At 45.9% G+C, this 21,214-nt stretch overlaps 1 protein-coding gene and 1 long non-coding RNA gene across 5 annotated transcripts in view; one reads left to right on the plus strand and one right to left on the minus strand.

Annotated features, from left to right (window-relative positions):
• The window catches only part of RGS20 (regulator of G protein signaling 20), a 92,805-nt gene extending 79,741 nt beyond the window's left edge, over positions 1-13,064 (minus strand). The window contains exon 1 of one of the 3 annotated variants that reach the window (XM_060198349.1): positions 12,865-13,064. Coding sequence is in view for 1 of the 3 variants with exons in the window: in XM_060198332.1 (XP_060054315.1) it covers positions 12,865-12,933 (69 nt within the window). In the remaining 2 variants the exon portion in view is untranslated. Of the gene's footprint in view, positions 1-12,744; positions 12,765-12,864 lie in introns of those variants that run through there. The other 2 variants (XM_060198332.1, XM_060198341.1) reach the window with 2 other exon arrangements.
• A 759-nt stretch (positions 13,065-13,823) lies between these two features.
• Positions 13,824-18,480, plus strand: LOC132540462 (uncharacterized). 2 transcript variants are annotated; one of them, XR_009551653.1, is made up of 2 exons: positions 13,824-14,017; positions 16,767-18,480. It is a non-coding gene; the product is annotated as an uncharacterized LOC132540462 (long non-coding RNA). The 2 variants fall into 2 exon arrangements; XR_009551657.1 differs by lacking the exon at positions 13,824-14,017 and adding an exon at positions 14,029-14,542.
• Positions 18,481-21,214: the final 2,734 nt, after the last annotated feature.

The raw sequence follows: 21,214 nt of genomic DNA on the forward strand, positions 1-21,214 counted from the left end.
CAGGTCCTTGCACATTGTAATACGTGCTCTCACCCAGGTGTGCCACCACGCGGCCCCGAAGTCCCAGTTTTTAATCCCCCACACCACAATCAGCGAGGGCTAAGCAGTGCTCTGGTAAGAAAAAATGACAAAGGAAAAAAAAAAAAAAGGGCTGGGGAGACAGCATAATGGTTATGCAAAGAGACTTTTATGCCTGAGGCTCCAAGGTCCAGGTTCAATTCCCAGCGCCCCATAAACCAGAGCTGAACAGTGCTCTTGTCTTTGTAGCTCTCATTAAAAAAAAGTAAATAAAGGGCAAGGGTAGACAGCATAATGGTTATGCAAAGAGACTCTCATGCCTGAGGCTCAAAAATCCCAGGTTCAATCCCCTGGACCACCATAAAACAGAGCTGAACAGTGCTCTGGTAATAAATAAATAAATTAATTAATTAAAAGAAAAAGAAGGGGTGGTTTTAGAACGTAGTAGCGGAGTTTCTTCTCGGAGTACTAACTGGAGAGAAGCGAGAGGGGAGCTACGGACACGGGGTGAAATATCCTTTCTCTCTATCTAGAGCCGTGGTGGGTGATTTTGTTGCCTCAGGAAATGGCCTGTCTGGAGACAGTATTGGTTATTACACTCTAGACAGCGGTACTACCGGCATTAGTTCAGAGGCCAGGATGCTGCTAAGTATTCTGGAATGTACAGAAATGGTCCCCACAACAAGGAGGCACTCAGCCCTAAATGCCAATAGTCCTGAGATTAAAAAAGTCCTAGTACAGATGATGGTGACATGGAAGCATCCTTAGGGGAGGTAGTAATCATGAGGGTTCATAAAATAGCTCACTTGGCTAGTGTGCTGTTTTGCCCTGTGTGTGACCCAGGTTCAAACTGAACCCTCACCGCACTGAAGGAAACTTAATGCTATGACACCTTTCTCTCTCTCTTTCTCTTCCTATCAAAAAAAAAAAAAGCAAGAAATTAGGATAGAGTAAAAACCAATCACAAACAGAATAAAAATACTTAGTCTACCTTTTACTGGAATTTCACACACACACACACACACACACACACACACACACACACACACACACACACACACACACAGCCCCCGGATTATACTTGTGAAATTTTACCCCTTCCAGGCTGCTTTTCATCCAGAGTGGGAGAAACACCACACTTGGTACTGCCCATGTGATGCCAGGGTTGGAACCTGAACTGAGCAAGGCATGAGCACTAGCTAGTGAGCCATCTTTCTAGCTCCTTTTTGTTTCAGCTTTATACCCAGTCTAATTGATTAGAGAGTCCCAGTGATCTAAATTTGCAAGAAATTACATTAAGGAAGAACTAAATTGTTAAAGCACAGTTCCCATTAAATAATGCAAACACATATCTATACCTTTCTATTCATCTTAAGAACCATGAATTGTGGTCCATATTATTTCTAGGAAGGTTTGTCTGTGGGAACACAGAAAGTTGGAAGGAAATATTCACCTTTACATCTGGGAATCACCTGGGACCATCAATAGGTAGAGAAAAATATACAAGTAGATGTTTATGTTTTATGTTGTTGTTATTATTATTACTATTATTATTACTACCTCCAGGTTTTCACTGGGGCTTGGTGCCTGCACTACAAATCCACTGTTCCTGGAGGCCGTATTTATTGGATAGGACAGAGAAAGACTGAGAGGGGAGGGGGAGATAGGGAGAGAGACAGAGAGACATCTGCAGACCTGCTTCACCATTTATGAAGCAACCCCTCTGCAGGTGGGGAGTTGGGTGCTCCAACCGGGATCCTTGTGTGGGTCCTTATGCTTCTCACTATGTGCACTTAACCAGGTGTGCCACCACCTGACCCCCCTAGATGCGTATTTTAAACAACTTATTTTTTTAATTTTATCGTCTTTATTCATTTTATATAGACAACCAGAAACTGAGAGGGAAGGGGATGAAAGAGAGGAAGAGAGACAGAGAGACACCTGCAATACTGCTTCACCACATGCAAAGCTTTCTCCCTGCCAGTGGGGAGCAGGGGCTCAAACCCAGGTTCTTGCACATTGTAAGAAAAACCTCTAAATATTATTTATTCATTTTCTACCAGAGCACTGCTCAGCTCTGGATTATCTGGGAACTGAATCTAGGACGTCAGAGCCTCAGGCATGAGAGTCTTCTGCATAACCATTATACTATGTCTTCAACCATACATGCTTACTTTTGAAATAGTGATTTAATGCTGCTTTCAAGGAGAAAGACTCCTTGGCACTAATTATCAACAAGACTTTTTACACAGGTCAAGAAATCTGCTAGTTCTTCAAATCTCATGATCACCCCACCCTGAGACATTAAAGTCATTTCCAAGGGTGGGGAAGGCAGAGGTTGCACAATTCTTTCCACTGTTACACACCAAGTGGAATAGCTGCGCAGACCTGTGTTGATCTGGCATGCAGTTCCAAAAGGGTTAGAAGAGCTGGGTGTTGCTAGCCTGGGAGTAGCAGCAACAACGTGAGTCTTACTTAGCTCTTGATGTGGTAAGACTTTATTTATTTATTTATTTTTCCTTTTGTTGTCCTTGCTTTTTTATTGTTGTAGTTATTATGGTTGTTGTTATTGACGTCATCGTTGTTGGATAGGACAGAGAGAAATGGAGAAAGGAGGGGAAGACAGAGAGGGGGAGAGAAAGATAGACACCTACAGACCTGCTTCACTGCCTGTGAAGTGACCCCTCTGCAGGTGGGGAGCTGGGGGCTCGAACTGGGATCCTTAGGCCAGTCCTTGCGCTTAACCTGATTTGCTGGTAAGACTTTTTTTTAATTTTTTTTTTTTTTATTTAAACAGAGCACTATTCAGCTCTGGCTTATGGTACTTTGGGGGACTAAACCTGGGACCTATAAACCTCAGGCTTGGGAGTCTGTTTACATAACCATTATTCTATCTCCCCAGTCTTAGCTCTTGAGCAAATATTCTTCAGTAAGCATCAGAGGTGACAAGGACAGCACTGGGAACAAACCAAAGACAGTCTTCTCTGTTTCACAGTTGGGCTGAGGAGTCGCTTTGTAGAACACAACCCAGTCCCTCTGGAAGTCAAACTTTGGGGGGTAACTTTACATGATATCTGACAAGAAATATTAGATCAGAGTAAAACTAACTTATAACTGGAAATCATGTACTCCTAAACCGGAAGGGTCAACTGGTTTTAATAGTCACTGAAATAACTCAAGTAAAATACCACAGTGGGGCAACAAAGCATATTACTCATATTTTACAATTGATTCCCCATGCAAATAGCTAGAATCTAATCACCTGAATTAGAATCAAGGTAATTCATTCTATGAATTCATAATCATGCAATATTACCTTGAGCACCCAGTCACATCAGACTGTATTGTGAATGGTCGCTACAAAAGCCCATTCAATTACACCATGAACTGATTCATCCCACGAAGAATTGTCTACTCTCCTGAGCTGCTCAAGGTAACATTCAGGGACCATCTCAGATATGCCGGAGAGTCAGTGACTCACACTTATTATACTAAATGCTAAGCTCTGACTCAGAGTAAACCCTATTAGTTGCTGACTGACACTACATGTTTTTGAATAGAAGTTCACATCCTGAGTCACCTGGCAGTGCGATGAAAACCAATCTGCAATGTTCCCCTATGGACAGTGATTCACATGCTAATCATATTGGGACTTGACTTGCCACATGGGATTTCAAAACTCAGTTCAGCACAGTTCTACTGAACTAGCTTGGGAGCTTGCTGGTAAGTCACTCCCTGAATTGCCCTGCATTTCAGTCTAAGGACATGTGGTATGTGTTCACAGATGCAAAGTAAAGGGAACGATATCCAGTTCACACACTGAGAGAACCATGGCTTTGCTTTTCAAGGGTGCAGGCACAGTTCCTAGAAGTGCTTTCCCTGCAAGACAGACTGTTTCTATATATAACTTTCCAAGGCCAGATGCTCACTTGCATGGTTCTGTCTGTCAAGCACTTCTCAAGCAGTTCACGTGAGGGCTGGACTTTTTGCCAATAGTTTGCATGGGTTCTGGAGTATGAGTGTCATTAAACTGTCACAAAAACCGGTAGTATTTTAGGAATTTCTATCAGATGCCTAGAATGAAACTAAGTAACAAAGATATTGCACAACAATAAGAGCATTTTCCTCTTTCTACAAAACAAACCTTCCCCCCCCAACCCTTGTCTAAAAAATTTAGAACAATAAAACCTCTTGCTATGTGTTTTTTGAAGGCATTTACTACAATATTCTCCTATATGAAAGACCACTAAAGCCAGCTGGAGGAACTTAACACTTTTACATCAGAAGTAACTTACTTACTTACTTACTCACTCACTCCCTCTCTCTCTCTCTCTCTCTCTCTTTCTTTCTTTCTTTCTTTCTTTCTTTCTTTCTTTCCCCCCTCTTTACCAGAGTACTGCTCAGTTTATTGGTGGTGTTGAAGATTAAGCCTGGGATCTCAGAGCCTCAGGTATGAGAGCCTTTTTGCATAACCATTCTGCTATTTCCACAGTTATCAGGTATAACTTCTATAGGGGTGCACCTGGGTTATTGCACACATTACCATGGTCAAGGGCCCAGGCTGGAAGCCCTGGCTTGGGGTGGAAGGGGAAGCTTCATGAGTGGTGAAACAGTACTGCAGGTACTCCGTTTCCTCTCCCTCCTTATCTCCCATTCCCCACTCAATTTCTCTCTATTCCAGCAAAAACCAAAAAAGACCACTGGGAGCAGTAGATTCGTAGTGCAGGCACTGAGTGTCAGTGATAACCCTTGTGGCAAAACAATCAAACAAAAACTTTCTAATGTAAAACTGCTACAAGAGATTATCAGAGGAGCCTGGTGGTGCACCTGGTTGAGCCTTGGCCCCCACCTGTAAGAGGCAAAACTTCACATGTGGTGAAGCATGCTACAGGTGTCTCTCTCCCAATCTCCCCTTACCCTCTCAATTTTTCTGTCTCTATCTAAATAAATAATACATTTTTTAAAAAATTAAGATCTTAATAGAGTATATAAGCAAATAGATACTATCATACTTCAAAAGGGCCCTAAATTCCAACGCCACCTCCCCTTTAGCTTGATCAGTGACACAGAAAAGTCATGTATTCTGAGGTAAGGGACGACGAGGAAGCTGTAAGACGGCAGTAGTCATGTTACTGTTTGGCCTCTCGTGTTGGAGATAGCATCTGCTTTGTATATTTTTTCTTATCTAACAACTTCTGGCTTCCTACTTTTTAAAAAATATGCTTTTTAATATTTATTCATTTTCCCTTTTGTTGCCCTTATTTTTTCATTGTTATAGTTATTATTGATGTTGTTGTTGTTGGATAGGACAGAGAGAAATGGAGAGAGGAGGGGAAGACAGAGAGGGGGAGAGAAAGACAGACACCTGCAGACCTGCTTCACTGCCTGTGAAGGGACTCCCCTGCCGGTGGGGAGCCAGGGCTCGAACCGGGATCCTTAAGCTGGTCCTTGCGCTTTGTGCCATGTGCGCTTAACCCACTGTGCTACCACCCCCTACCTGTTTTTTATTGTTCTTTTATATTTTTTTAAGACAGAGACAGAAAGACAGGGAGAGAAAGAGAGCGAGAGCGAGAGCAAGAGAGAGAGAGAGAAAGGCCATAGCACTGAATTTTCTTCAGTGTGACTGAAACCTGGCTCAAACTTGGGTTGCATGTGTGCAAAGCAGTGTACCATCCAAGGGAGTTATGTTATCAGTCTGATTTATTGTGTTTAATTTTTTTTTCCACCAGGGCTGTCTCTGGGGCTTGTGCCTACATGCCAATTTCACTGCTCCTGATGGCCATTCCTCCCCCTCTTTTCTTACAGAGACAGAGAGAAATAGAGGGAAAGAGACAGTTGCAGTACTGCTCTAGTGTTTGTAAAAAAAACTTTTCCCCTGTAGGTGTGTATGCGTGTATGTGTGTAGCTTTTACCCAGGTCCAAGACTATGGTGATGTATGCTCTGTACTGGTGTACAACTGCCCAGTCTGCTTCATACTTGGTCAGGAACTGGTGGTCTAGTAAACAGATAAGCCTTAATGTGGTGTGAAAGAGCCTTGTGCAACAAGCTGAAAGGTCTCATTCATATCCCTTAACCTCATCTGTAAAGTGGAGGAGGTGGAAAATATGATCTTTTATCACTTTGCATTCCTGATGTTAAGGGTTTTCTGGCTAAAACATCTGTAGTCACTAAAGAGAAGTCAGCATTTCCATCTCCTACGGTAGAGTCACTGAAGTAAAGTGACCTCAGTGCAATAATTCAACGCAAGGGTGGTAGCTTACCTGGTTGAGCGTATATGTTACAATGCTCAAGGACCTGAGTTTGAAGCCCTGGTCTGTAGCTGTAGGGGGAAAGTTTTGTGAGTGGTAAAGCAGTGTTGCAGGTCTGTCTCTCTCCCTCACTATCTTCCCTTCCCTCTCTATTTCTGGCTGTCTCTACCCAATAAATAAATAAATAAAAATAATTTAAAAATTAAAAAGACTTCAATGCAGAAATTTGGATTTTCTGTTTATACCATGATAGAAAATATATTTTTATTTTATTTATTTTATATTGGGGTGATTAATGCTTTATAGTCAACAGTAAATAGTTGTTGGTACATGTGTAAAATTTCTCAGTTTTCAGGGGCAGGGTGGTGGTGCACCTGATTGAGCACACATGTTACAATCTGTAAGGACCCTAGTTCAAGCCCCTGGTCCCCACCTGCAGGGGGAAAGCTTCGCAAGTGGTGAAGTAATGTTGCAGGTGTCTCTCTCTCTCTCCCTCTCTATCTCCCCCACCCTCTTGATTTCTGGCTGTCTCTATCCAATAAATAAATGTAATAAAAAATTAAAATTTCTTAGTTTTCTGCAAAACACTCTAATCCCCTGCCTAGGTCTTCCTCCATCATCATATACCAGAACTTTTTGTACCTCTTCCCTAGAGTCCTTAACTTTGGTGATATATACATACATATATGTATATGTACATATATATTAAAGATTTATTGTGGGGGCCAGGCAATGGTGCACCTTTTTAAGTACATAATTAACATACAAAAGGACCCAAGTTTGGGGAGTTGAGGTAGTGCAGCAGGTTAAGCACAGCGGTTAAGCTCAGGTGGCGCAAAGCGCATGGACCAACTTAAAGATCCCCGTTTGAGCCCCTGGCTCCCCACCTGCAAGGGAGTCTCTTCACAAGCAGTGAAGCAGGTCTGCAGGTGTCTATCTTTCTCTCCCTCTCTCTGTATTCCGCTCTTCTCTCTATTTCTCTCTGTCCTATCCAGCAACAATGGCATCAATAATAACTACAACCATAAAACAACAAGGCTAACAAAAGGGAATAAATAAATAAATATTTAAAAACTATTTTTAAAAAGGACCCAAGTTCAAGCCCCTGTTCCCCACTTGCAATGGGGGCACTTTATGAAGGGTAATGCAGGTCTGTAGGCGTGTTTCTCTTGCCCTACTTCCCTTTGTCCTATCAAGTAAAATAGAAAGAAGAAATATTTTCTTTTAAAGGGAAAAAATGGCTGCCGGGAGTGGTAGATTCATAATGCCATCAAGTCCCATCGATAAACCCAGTGACACACACACACACAAAAGGATTTGTTTGTTAATGGTATAACGGGAAAGAGAGAGTGAGAGAACATTATTCTGGTACATGAGATGCCATGGTTGAACTTGGAATCTTAACCTTTAGAGTACAACCTTTTGTCCACTGTGCTACTTCCAGAACTCTGAGCTAATGTATATTTTTACAAAGTGAAATCTTTTGGTTTGTTTGAAACTTGTATGTAAATATTACATAATTATTTGAAGTAAGAGTCCAAGTGTTGTTGAAATGAATCATGTTTAAGAAACATTGGAGTGGATGTGGGGAAAGGGACATTTCTGCACTGCTGGTGGGGATGTACATTGCTCCAACAACACCTGTAGAAAACAGTCTGGTGATTTCTCAGAACACTAGAAATGGATCTACCATATAACCCAGCTATTTCTCTCCTGGGAATTTACCTAAGGGGAGGGAAGAAACACCAGAAGAGATCTAGCTATACCAATATTACAATACTTGTAATAGCCAAAAACTCGGAAGCAACCCAGATATCCAATTATAGTGGTTTAAAAAATGTGGTATATACACACAATGGAATACTACTCAGCTGTTAAAAACAATAAACTCATCTCCTTTGCCTCATCTTCAATAGAATTTGAAGTCATCATGTTAAGTGAAATAAGTCATAAAGAGAAGGACAAATACTGACTTTTCTCACTTATAGGTGGAACTTAAAATTCACTAAAGCAAATGACTCTAGGAAAGGAGCAGAAGGATAGGGTGGAGGGAACCTTGAGGTCCTGCTGCATGATGCACAGGGAGATGAGAAACTGTACCCACATGTCAACAACTGCACTATAAACAAGTAACCCATGTATATGTATATGTGAAATGAATCATGTTTAAATTTAGATATCAACATAGAAAACATTGATTATTTTTCTAATTTTCAAATTTCATTATGCATCTCCCTATGTCATATCAAATATATATGCAATTTCAGATTTTTAAAAAAATATTCACGAGTCTACTTAGCAAATTTACTATGTTTTAAAATATTTTACTTACTTATGCTTTCTTTTACTTATTGGGTAGAGACAGAAGTTGAGCAAGAAGGGGGAGACAGAGAAGGAGGGAAAAGGAGACACCTGAAGCACTGCTTTACCACTTGTGAAGCTGCCCCCCAAAATGGGGGGACCAAGGGCTCTAACCAGTGTCTTTGTACTTTGTAATGAGTGTGCCACCACCTGGCACACTAAATTTAGCATTTTAAAAAATAATTTTTAACTTTTATCTATTAATGAGAGAGAAAGAAAGACAGAGAGAGAGAGAGAGAGAGAGAGAAGCAGAGCATCATTCCTGCTCATGCCAGGCCAGAGTTAGAACTCATGACCTCATGCTTACAGATCAAGACTCTCTACTCACTGCACCACGTCTCTTGGGTCACTTTCTTTTAAATTTTTTTTTAAGTTTTATTTTATTTTTTGTCTCCAGGGTTATTGCTGGGGCTCAGTGCTCGCACTATGAATCCACTGCTCCTGGAGGCCATTTTTTCCCCTTTTGTTGCCCTTGTAGTTGTTATTACTATCGCTGTTGGATAGGACAGAGAGAAATCGAGAGAAGAGGGGAAGACAGAGGGGGAGAGAAAGATAGACACCTGCAGATCTGTTGGTATGCATGAGACCCCTTCTGTTTCATTTGGTTTAAATCCCCCCTGCTTAACACTATTCTATTTACAAAACCACTGTTAACAAGTTCCACCCTCCCTCCAGGGCATTGGTGGTTCAGTGATAGGATTCTCGCCTGCTCCACCCCCCCTCCTTGTCACACCCTGATCCCTTCTTTGTCACACCCTGATTTTCACCAGTCACTTTTCTCTCCACCCTCTCTATGTCACATCCTGTTTCCACCCTACTTGGCAAGTATATATAAAGACAGCATTGTGAGTTGTACTGTACTTTGAGTTTAACTCAGCTCGGCTTAGATAGTGCTGCGTCCTGCATGAATAAAGAGATACTGCCTACAGCTCAACCATGAGTCCCTGGTCGTCTGTTACCCGCCCGTGAAGCCAGCCCGGCGAAAACAACTTAACCCGTGGAAAAGAACACAGATCTGCTTCACTGCCTCTGAAGTGACCGCCTTGCAGGTGGGGAGCCGGGCCTCGAACTGGAGTCCTAAAGCTGGTCCTTGTGCTTTACACCATGTGTGCTTAACCCTGTGCGCTATCACCCGTCCCTGGCCCCCTCCCCCCTCAAAAAAACTTTTTAAATACTTCGCTTATTTTTACTTTAATGAGAGGGAGAGAGATACAGATAGAAAGACAAAAATCACTGCTCAACTCTGACTTACGGTGGTGTTGGGGATTGAACCTAGGACCTCAGGAGTCTCAGGAATGAAAATCTGTTTAACTATTATGCTGACTCCCACCCCCCACTTTTTTTTTTAAAAAAAAGATTAATTTGTTAATAAGAGAGAGAGAGAGAGCAAGAGAACCAGAGTATAACCGTGACAAATTCAGTGCAGGGGAACAAACTCAGTACTTCATGCTTGAGAGTTCAACACTTAATCCACTGTGCCATCTCCCAGCAACACAAATGTCATGTTAATAATAGGAAAAACACCTTTTGTTTGTTATGTTCTAGAGTTCTACTGTATTAATTTACTGAAAGCTACCCTATGTAGTAGAGGCTTTATTTTATTTTCTGTTTATTTTTAATGTTTTATTGTCACCAGGGTTTTTGCTGGGACTTGGTGCGGGCACTACAAATCCACTGTACTCAGTGGCCAATTTTACCTTTTTGTTCCTTTTTTATTTTTTACTAGATAGAACACAGAGGGAGAGGGAGACAGGTAGAGAGACAGACTGAGACCTGCAAACCTGCTTCACCACATGTAAAGCTTCTCCCCAGCGTGTGGGGAGTGAGGACATAAGCCCTGATCGTGTGCACTGGAATGTGTGTACTCAACCAGTGTGTCACCGCTTGGCCCTGTCTTTGTTTGTTTATTTATTTATTTATTTATTAAGCTCATATTACAGATGATAAAACCAGTGTACCAGGAGTCAGATTAAATAATTTACCTAAGGTCATAAAAGCTAGGCTGGGATTTGAATCTAGGTAGATATAGTATAACAGATCTCTAGCCATTTGGCTATACTGCCTTTCATGAATTATGGGTAGGTGATAAACAACAGATGCAACTCAGTTTTTACAGAAGATAAACAGGGTCAGGTTCAGTAGAAGGACAGACTATGGAACATATATATATATATTTGTCACTTCATTACAAATGTCCTGGACAGTGACCTGGGAGGTAGGGTCGTGGCAGAGCTTTGGACTTCCAAGTACTTCCCAAGTTTCATCCGCAGCACCACGTATGCCAGAGTTCTTTATCTCCTCTATCTCATGAAAAAAACGTAAAATGTATTTTTTTAAAAATGGGTTGGGGAGCTATCATAATGGCTACGCAAAAGACTTTCATGCCTGAGGCTCTGAAGTCCCAGGTTCAATCCCCTGCACCACCATAATCCAGAGCCGAGCAGTGTTCTGGTCTCCCTCTCCCTCTCTATCAATTAATAAATAAGACACTTAAAAATAAATAAATAAATACATAAATAAATGTCCCTGACAAATCTGGGGAGAAATTCAGACCTTTTAGTGAATTCGGACCCTTGTTTTAGCCAGTTCCATAATCTGGAACCACTGGCAGTAGAGCAAAGCCAAGTCAGGGGTCCCCTGCAGGGGCAGGGGACCTGCAGCCTAGGTCCCCGAGCAGGGGGGGCTGACCCAGGAGGGAAACTGGGGATTGGTACAAGAGTCGTCCTCCAGTCCCTTACACTGGGGAGGCAAAGTGGAGGCTCAGGGCCCTGTGACTTTCTTCAAGCCAGTTGGTAATAGGAGTCAGCTCCGTGCTGCACTTGGGACCAGAAGAGAAACTAGATAGATGAGGTCGGGACAGAAGGGTGGACAAAGAACTGGGCCTCTAAGGAAGTAAGGAACGAGCTTTCTCCGGAGCTTGTGCCTCCTCCCTACAGACACCTGCAGTCACTTTCCCTCTTCCGCCCAGTCCCGGGGGGTGGCGCCTGTGGGCGCACCGCTCTCGCTGGGCCGCTCGCACTCTCTGGTGTCCCGCCCACCGCTGCGGGGGGGTACTCTTCCCCCACGCCTGGACTTCCTGGGATGCTGGCGAGTCCGGAGGTTTGCAACCCACTTCTCCTTCCCAGGCCTTTTCCTCACCCAGGCCCCGTGGCGGCGTGGGCCGGCTTCCTCATCCCCACCTCCTCCCACCCACTCTCCCAGAAGCTGGGGAACAGTGGGGCACACCAACACCCCCGCCCGCGTGCCACCTCTTCCTAGACACCCCCTCCTCTAGCATCCCCCACAGATGGCTGGGGGCGGGTGTCGCTATCCTGACTGATTTCCACCCCCCCACCCCCAAATCTCACCCCAGTGCGGGCGCGCCGCCTCTCCTGGGGTGCCTCCCCCGCCCACGCCCTGCTCTCTGCCTCCGCAGCCTCGCCGCCCAGACTCGTTCCAACTTCCTCCGCGCCGCTCGAGGAGTGTGGGAGAGTCCATCGCCTGGATGCGTTCAGGGAAAGCCCCCCCCCCCGCCATTCACCCACGGCGCCCGCATCTTCACCGACCCTGCGCGGGCAGGGGCTGGGACTCAGCGCTTTCGCCTCCCGAGAACGCGAGTACAGCCCGGGTCGGGGTGAGCGCCCAGCGGCGGGTGCCCCAACCTACTTCTCGGGGGCGGCGGCGGGGGTGGGAGTGGGGATGCAGTCTGAGTGTCCTTCTCCTAAAGGGAGATTCTGCTATTTAGGGTGCATCTCCCCATTTCCCGCCTACCTGCACTCAAACTGCCCGGTCCCTTCCCGGTTCTGCTCCCCATCCACACAGAGAATGCAGACGCTGCCACCCTTCTAGAGTTTCCCAAATGGACTTGGGGTGTCCATACAAGTAGGTCCCAGGCTTCAGGGGGCCAGGCTACCGCAGTCATCACCCGGTCGCTGACCACCCCAGGCCACCGAGGCTGGATGTTCAGACGCCCCGGAGGACCCGGCAGAATTTGATCCTGGGGGTTGGATGCCCCCTTACGATACAGACACTCCCTATACACATCCCCTATAAACCCCCCTCCTGCCTAGTACTCCCCCTAGTACTCACTGATTAGCGGACAGTGCAGGACCCGAGGATGGGGCGACCCACACGTACCCCCTCCTGCCACCGCTGCCACCACAAGGGAGGCAGGCCAGGTATTGCCCGGAGTGCGCACCCCGCAGGGTCCCTGCCACTTCCAGGAGGGAGCTTTCCGAGGGAAAACGGGGTACTCACGATTGCACCGTCCGCGGGGCGAGTCCGTGTAGAAGCTGTGGCCGCCTCGCCGCCGCCCGCCGCGCGCATGCGCCCCGCGTGCGCCTTATTTTTATTACAAAGCCAAGTGCTGGGCTTACTACGCGCGCCGCCGCCCGCTGGGCTCTGCGTTCCTCCGGCCAGCGCCCCCTCCCTGCCCGCCCCACGGCTGGGCTTCTCCCCGCCCCCTCACTCCTCACCCTCCCAGGCTTCAAAGGTCTCGCCTCCCTGTGGAGGCGGTGGGGGCACTGCAGGGGTCTCCGGAGGGCCGGGACTCCCGCCCTGGCGCACCCCCTGGAGCCCACCCACCCCCACCCCGGCCAACCCGGGCTGCTGCGCCCGGACTGGGAGCTTGGACTTTATGAATGAAGAAGGGGGCGGAGGGGCGGGAGAGAGAGACCCACGGAGACTGAGGGGAGGGAGGTGTGTGCCGCTCAGCCCCGCAGAGTCACGCCAAGGACTTGCCCGCCATTAAAGGGCAGCCCCCCGCCCCACTTCGCCCCTGGAAGGGAGGTGCACCTCCCGAGTCCAGACGCCACCCAACCTCGGAGCTGCCTGGGCCTGGGGCTGACCTGCCTGGCTGGAGGTGGGAGGAGCGTGGAGGGCGGCGCGCTCTCCACTCCCTCTGCAGCGGAGACCCTCGGGGGGCGCCCTCCCCTCCACCTCTTCCCGCCCCCAGAGTGACTCCGGATCCTGGGGGTGGAGTGCAGGGGAGGAGGGCAAAGAAGGGGATCGGGAGAGTGGCAGGAGGGACTCCGCAGCCCAGCTCTGCAGGCGGCAAGCGCCCCGGATCCCCTCAAGAGCCTTGGCCGCGGGGTTCACGTCTATGAGCTCGTGGGGCTGAACTATAAAGCCAGGAGGTGACCTGACAAAATTAATTAAATAAATAAACAAATAAATAAATAAATAGCATCACGTCATTTCCTCCCCCGACTCTGGAGTCTGCAGGAGCCGAGAGGGCAGAGGAGCGGGAGAGAGAGGCGGAGAGGGGTCGCGAGTGCAGGAGGCCTGCAGCGGGGCGCGGAGGAGGGAAGTCTGAGAAAGTGCCGCGAAGAGAGGCAGGACCCCTCCCGTCTGCTGCCCTTGACCCTGGAAAGGAAACGACCCTGGGAAAAGTAGCTTCGAGGATCCCCGGGTAGGTGGGGTAGGGGGCTGTCTGGAGAGACCCCCCCCGGGCGCTGAGTCACCTGCGAGCTTGGGGTGCTGACCCCCCCCCCCCCCCGGGAGGCAGGGTAGGGACTCCGGTACTCACCGGCCTGGGAGAGCTCTGCTTCGCGCTGGCGTCCTCTTTTGTGGGCTGCCCCACCACCCCTGGCGATGGTCTAGGCAGGGTCATAGTTGCCCCGAGTAGGAGCAACAGGCGGCCTGGTCGTGGTTGGGACCCGCGAAAAAGCCCGGCCGCCGGCAGGGCGGGGTGCTGGAGGGCGAAGTCCGGGTGCCGCTGGGGAGCCCCCCGAAGGGGTCGGCGGGGAAGGTGAGAGAAGAAACGCGCGAGCCCGGAGAGCGCGCTGAACAGGAAGACGAGCAGCTGCAGAGCAGCAGGCGAGGCTGGGGGCTGTGGGGACAGAAAGAGAGAACGAGAGACAACTAGAACCGGTTACTGGAGGGCCCAGCTCCAGACTGAAGAACAAGTGCACTTCGTGCCACTTACTGAGCTTTGGTAGGTATTGCTTCGAGGGTGCAGGAGACAAGAGGTGAATGAGAGGAAAAAACCAAAGGCCTTCGTTTACTTTCTCCCATTTTTCTACCCATTTCTAACCTACTGCATCGGAATCCAAAAGTTAACATCCCCAGGGGATTTGTGTGCATGTAAATGGGAGCCCCCGTAGGCTTAGAAAGGAATTGAGCTTTCTCTTAGTTCTTTAGCATTTGGATGTATAGTTCTCAGTTCACCTTTAAAAATTATTTATTTATTTATTTTTATTGTGATAGAGACAGAGAGGAGAGAAGGGGAGAGAAAGATAGCCATAGCATTGCTTCACCATTCATGAAGCTTAGCCCCACAGGTGAGGATGGGAGGGCTTGGTAGTTTGGATGCTTTACTGGTTGTGCTCTCTCCCGGTTCACTTTTGTAATGTCTTGACCTTCTCTCCCTCCTTGAATCTTACCATCCCCTCATAGAAGTTGGACTTGGTTGCTAGGTTCCATGGATGTGATAGATAGATGTCTAGGGAAGAGCTGGGGGTGAAAGGAGGGAAAGAATCCAACAGTTTGACTTTGGTTGTACTGGATTGGTCTGGGTGGAGTCCCCTAAGTATCTACTCTACAGACCCTCTTCCCTGCTCCATATATTTATGGACGTCTCTAGAATGTAGGCCTTTACAACTGATTAAGGTATCTAAGCAGCCAAGTGAAGGTTGCAAATTTATTATTATTTTCATGGGAAGTGAAGGGAGCAAATGTATTATTATTTTCATGGGAAGTGGAGGGAAGTACTCATTTAGGAGTCAGAACCAGGGCTCTGGACTCAGTCTTTATTTTTTTCTTTTCTCTTTTTCTTTTTAGATAGAGACAGAGAAGAGAGAGAGACACCACAGTACCAAAGCTTCTTTCAGTGCAGTGGGGGCCAGGCTCAAACCTTTGTCCGAGTACATGACATAGTAGCTGTTTGCCACCCCTGGACTCAGATGTGAGACAAATTTAACCAACAACCTTGGCAAAGTGAAAATAAAGGTGAAGGTGAGAGAAGAAACGCTTTATTTTTTTTAGTTTATTTACGTGTCTAAAGTAAGGGTGGGCAGGGCAGACCACATAATGGTTATGCAAAAAGACTGATTCCTGAAGGTCTAAGGTCCCAATCTCCAGCACCAACCGTTAAGTCAGAGCAGAGAAGTGCTCTAGTTTAAAAAAAAGGGGGGGTGGTGGTGGTGGGAGGGGGAGGAGGGAGCTTAAGGTATTCAACTCAATGGCTTTTTATTTATTTATTTTTAATTTTTTAGTGTTTTATTTATTTATTATTGCACAGAGGCAGAGAGAAATTGAGAGGGGAAGATAGAGAGGGAGAGAGACAGAGGGACACCTGCAGCCCTGCTTCACCACTTGTGAAGATTCCCCCCTGCAGGTGGGGACTAGAGGCTTGAACCTGGATCCTTGTACACTGTAATGTGCGTGCTTATCCAAGTGCTGGCGCCACCTGGCTCCCTCAATGGCTTTTTAAGGTCACCTGCCTTGTTCAGGTTCTAATTTTTTGAGAAGCTCTCAGGACTTCTTGCTCCACTAACATTTAGTAGAGTTACAAACCGGAACCTACCAGTCCAAACAGCCCCCCTTCAAGCAAAACAAAAAGACAATTTAATGTGTTTGTGAAAAACAAGAGTGGTGGCTGCCAGGAAAAAGTGGAGGCGGGAAGCAACGAATGGAAGTGACAGGTTGTTCAGGCTCTGGAAGGGGGAGATCTGGGTTTGTGTGTGGGGTGGTGGTAGTGGGGGCGGCGGGTCCCATGGGCGTGGCGGCTGCTCTCCAGGGTCCTGAAGGCGGCTGCTGCTTTGGGCGGCCTCGTGGGTTTGGCTTGGTTCCCCAGCTCTGCACTCACCAGGCCTGGCATGTTTTCTTTTGGCGGTGAAAGTCTTGTGGGAAGCGATTGTGGGGAGGGAGGGAGGAAACCTAGCAACCTATTCTCATTCATGAGGCCTTTTCTGGGAAACCCGCGGAGCGCGTTGGCTGATTTGTCTTTTCGGTCATTTGTATGCGCCCAGGGTGAGCAGTGGAACTCGGTTTGCATTTCCGAGTAAGTTCACACTCTTTCGCTTCCCCTCATTACTTTTTTTCCTGGAGAATGGGGTCATTCTCTTTATTATTTCCCTTCTCCCTTTGTTAGATGATTCTCCCCACTCCCCCCACCCCCGTCTTCCCCTCCGCTTTCTGACACGGTGCATTTATTTTAGAAGTTGAAGTTGGAAGCCCAAGAGGCTTTTGGAGAACCGACAGCTGCTAGCTCAAGTTGGGGAGATGAGTTGGAAACCTTTCAGAGCCTGCTTTGGTGCCTGGCCTTCTTCTCTCCAGGAGGGGGAGACAACAGGGGACCTCTCGGATTCCTCTAGCACGGAGCAAGCTAGTGCCTTGACCTAGAAGGGGCAGCCATACCTGGGAAGATAGCGGTGAGCACCTGCTGGGGTTGGCCACCCTTGGAACTTCAGTGGAAGGACCCTGTCTAAAGAACTGAACAAACTTGGTTCCCTGCGACCCAGAGCCCACTAGATCTATCCACGACTTAAAGATTTGAGTAAAGCTGGATGCATTGTACGTGAACAGTCATACACACCTGGCAAGCTTGGGTCCCCTAACTTGCTGTCACCAGCTCAAGCTTTCAACTGCTTTTGTGAGCATCTGCTAACTTGTAACCTGACTCTTCTCTCTTCCCACCCCAACCCCTCTTCCAAAATCAAGTGCACAGCCCTTCCCTGTTGTATGCTTCATTAAGCATTTTGCTTCGGTGCTGTGCTTCAGGACAGAGATGCCTGTGAGGAAAATAGTGGTGATATGTAGGCAGAAGGAAAGTCTCTAATCCAGTCTCAGAGACACAAAGTTAGCAGTTACCTGTTCCTCAGCAAACATTCACATGACCCTCTTCTTTGGATTACTCTGGGGCCTGCAGCCTGTTCCAGGATCAGTCTTGGAGCTAGTCTGACCACTTGTTGCTGTCAAGGCAGAGACCTGGTGATTTCACTGCTTAATGGGATGAGAAGCATCATAGGTGTAGGGTGGGCACATTGCCTTTGGCCCTTCAGGCAAGGACAGAGCTGCCTAGTATCTGATTAACAACAAAATGTGATCTGTGAAAGTTCACAGATCTGGGGAAAGACCTTCAGTTGCTTCTGTGCTCATGACTCTATATTTCTGTCTCCCTTTTCAACCAGACTCTAAGTGCCAGTCAGAGGATTTCAATAATATTAGACACAAAGTGGGATCTTTTTGGAGACTCCCCCCCAACACACAAAACCCTAGGGAATACTTAATTTTGATCCAATATCCACTTCCACAATTAATCATGTTGATGACTGGACCATACAGAAGAGAAAAATCACCACAGTCTCAAATTAACATAAATCCTCAACCTTTTAAAAAGCAAACTGAACCAGATCACATCAAATCGATGGTGTTTACAGTCAACAATATTTGTACACCTTTCCCATATTTGGGAGCTACTCTCTTCTCTGATCCAGCTTTCTGTTCCTTTTCCCAGTCATGACATCATCTCCTCAGACAATAACTTGGATCCACCTGCATATCAGATTTCAGGCTCAGGGGAAAAAAAAACAACAAACTAGCATAGCCACAGGCCCTTTGGAATATAACTAAAATATGCCTACTAGCTATCTACAAAATGGAGACCCCCCCCAACTCTTCATCTGCACTACTCCAGCCTTTAGGTTCATGATTAGTCAACAACTTGTTTGGCTTTATATGTTAACTCTCTTTTCAGCCACCAGGTTCCAGATGCTAGCTAGCATGATGCCAACCAGACTTCCCTGGACAGACAACCCCAACAATGTGTCCTGGAGCTCTGCTCCCCCAGAGCCCTTCCCTACTAGGGAAAGAGAGAGACAGGTTGGGAGTATGGATCAGCCTGTCAACATCCATGTTCAGCGGGGAAGCAATTACGAAGCCAGACCTTCCACCTTCTGCATCCCACAATGACCTTGGGTCCATACTCCCAGAGGGTTAAAGAATAGGAGAGCTTGGACACAATGGAATTTTGGTGGTGGGAATTGTGTGGAGTTGCACCCCTCTTATCCTATGGTTTTGTCAGTATTTCCTTTTTATAAATAAAGTAAAGCAAACTGAAAAAATTTCATTCATTTCTAAATAGAGCCATTTCACAAGAAAACATCCAGAATTAAGCTACCTTAAAAAACAGTTTTGAGAAACTTTAGAATTAAGATAATCTTTAGAATTAAATTTGAATATATATATTCCCCCCCCACCCCCGTACTGCTCAGCTCTGATTTATGGTTGTGTTGGGGATTGAACCTATAACATTGAAGCCTCCAGCATGATAGTCTATCTGCATAACCATTATGCTATCTCCTCTATCCAATTAAATTTATTTTTCTGAGAGGGCTTACTTTTTTTCTTGAGCTTTATGTCAAAAATACTATCTTAGGGGCCAGGCGGTGGTGGACCTGGTTTGAGTGCACACACTACATTGCTCATGGACCCAGGTTCAAGCCCTTGGTCTCCAGGGCAGGTGGAAAGCTTCACAAGTGGTGTCTCTCAGTCTCTTTCTCTCTCTCTCTCCTTCTCCCCTCTTCATTTCTCTCTGTCTCTATCAAATAAATAAAAAATAAAAAAATTACATCTTGCTGTGGTTTAGCTAGAGTATACATTTTACTGTCTGTAATTTAGAATAGTTCTTCCATTTGCATCTAAGAATCTAATAGGAAGTACTTGAAAGCCAGAAAAGTAAAACTTCATTTACTTTTGCTAACTATAAATCATGAAAAATAGAAATGAAAAGACCATAAACATTAGTCATAGACAATATTAGCTTACCAAACTATTAATAATATACATATATATTTGTCATTGTCTTGGGGGTTTAATAGGTTATAATACAGTTGTTGACACATGGGTACAATTTCTTATTTTCCCCATGATTGGTGTCTACAAATCACTCAGCTCCAATAACATGCTTCTATTAAATTTCACATAGAATTTTAATGTTCCTATTCATAGTGCAACTGTTAGGAAGAATATATCTACAGGGATGTTGGATGGCTCACCTGGGACACACTTCACCATGCATAAGGACTTGGGTTCGAACCCCAGGTCACCACATGGGAATGCCTGCAGGGGGGAAGCTTCAGAAATGGTGGGGCAGTGCTGTGATGTCTCTCCTCTCTTTGTCTCTCTCCCTCTATCTAGAAGAAAGAAAAAAAGGGCTTTTGGGAGCCATAGAGTCTTTCAAGTCTTAGTGACAATCTTGGTGGCAAATACATAAATATAGATGGAGCAGATTATATAATAATTATGCAAAAGACTTTCATGCCTGACGATCTTATGGAAAAGACTTTTATGCCTGTGGCTCTGAATTCCCAGGCTCAATCTCCCCATACCACCATAAGCCAGAGCTGAACAGTGCTCTGGTAAAAATAAAATAAAATCATGCATACACACATGTTACATATAATACATATATACATAGAAACATACATTTATGTGTATACAAAAATAAATATGTACGTTTATGCAATTCATGATTAAATATGATTTCATCCTTTTAATACTTATAAAGTATAAGCTGTTGGGGTAGGTAGCATAATGGTTATGAAAAGAGACTCTCATGCTTGAGACTTCAAAGGTCCATGTTCAATCCCCCACACCATCATAAACCGGAGCTGAGCAGTACTCTGGTAAAAAAATAAATAAATGCTCCAAAGCTAATCTTATCAAAGTAAGGGACTGCAAAAAGTGAGTAAGGGCAAGAGACTGGCATACTTTAATGCTGACTCTTCAGTCACTATCAGGCCACCCCATCATCTGGGGCCCTTAGTCAGGGAGTCCTGAGATTCCCAAACAGACATAATGGGCCTAGACCTCAAATAAATCCCTCTCACCATTGTTACCGGTCATCTCCATCAGAAACAATACAATAGACCCCTTTGTGGGCCCCCATAGGACCTTGCCCTCAGTGTGGATCAACAATGGTAGTGAATGTTCCATCCTCCTATGGGAAGCTGGACAACATACTCTATCTACTACCAGAGGAAGATGGGTCCTGATATTGGGGCAGCTTGGAACATTCCTACTCATGACCACAGAATGTGAGCTCAGATTTACAGGGATGCAGAAGTCACATAGGATTCTAAGTGGAATATAGGCCCCATATCAAGTCGATGGGCTTTATAGTCAACAATATTTATTTACCTTTCCCATATTTGTGAGCTACTCTCTTCCCTGATCCAGCTTTCTGGTCCTTTTTCCGACCATCATTTTCCTCAAACAATAACTTGGGTCCACCTGTGTATTACATATCAGGCTCAGAAAAAAAAAAAAAAAAAAAAAAAAACCTTGTATAGTCATGGGCCCTTTGGAATATAACTAAAATAGGCCTACTAACTATCTACAAAATAGAGAGCCCCTTCATCTGCAACATTCCAGCCTTTAAGTTCATGATTAGTCAACAACTTGTTTGGATTTATATGTTAACTCTCTTTTCAGCCACCAGGTTCCAGATGCTACCATGATGCCAACCAGAATTCCCTGGACAGACAACCCCAACAATGTGTTCTGGAGCTCCGATTCTCCAGAACCCCACCCTACTAGGGAAAGAGAGAGAGAGGCTGGGAGTATGGATCAACCTGTCAACGCCCATGTTTAGTGGGGGAGCAAT

The sequence above is a fragment of the Erinaceus europaeus genome, chromosome 1, assembly GCF_950295315.1.
Source record: "Erinaceus europaeus chromosome 1, mEriEur2.1, whole genome shotgun sequence".
NCBI classification, from domain to species: Eukaryota; Metazoa; Chordata; class Mammalia; order Eulipotyphla; family Erinaceidae; genus Erinaceus; species Erinaceus europaeus.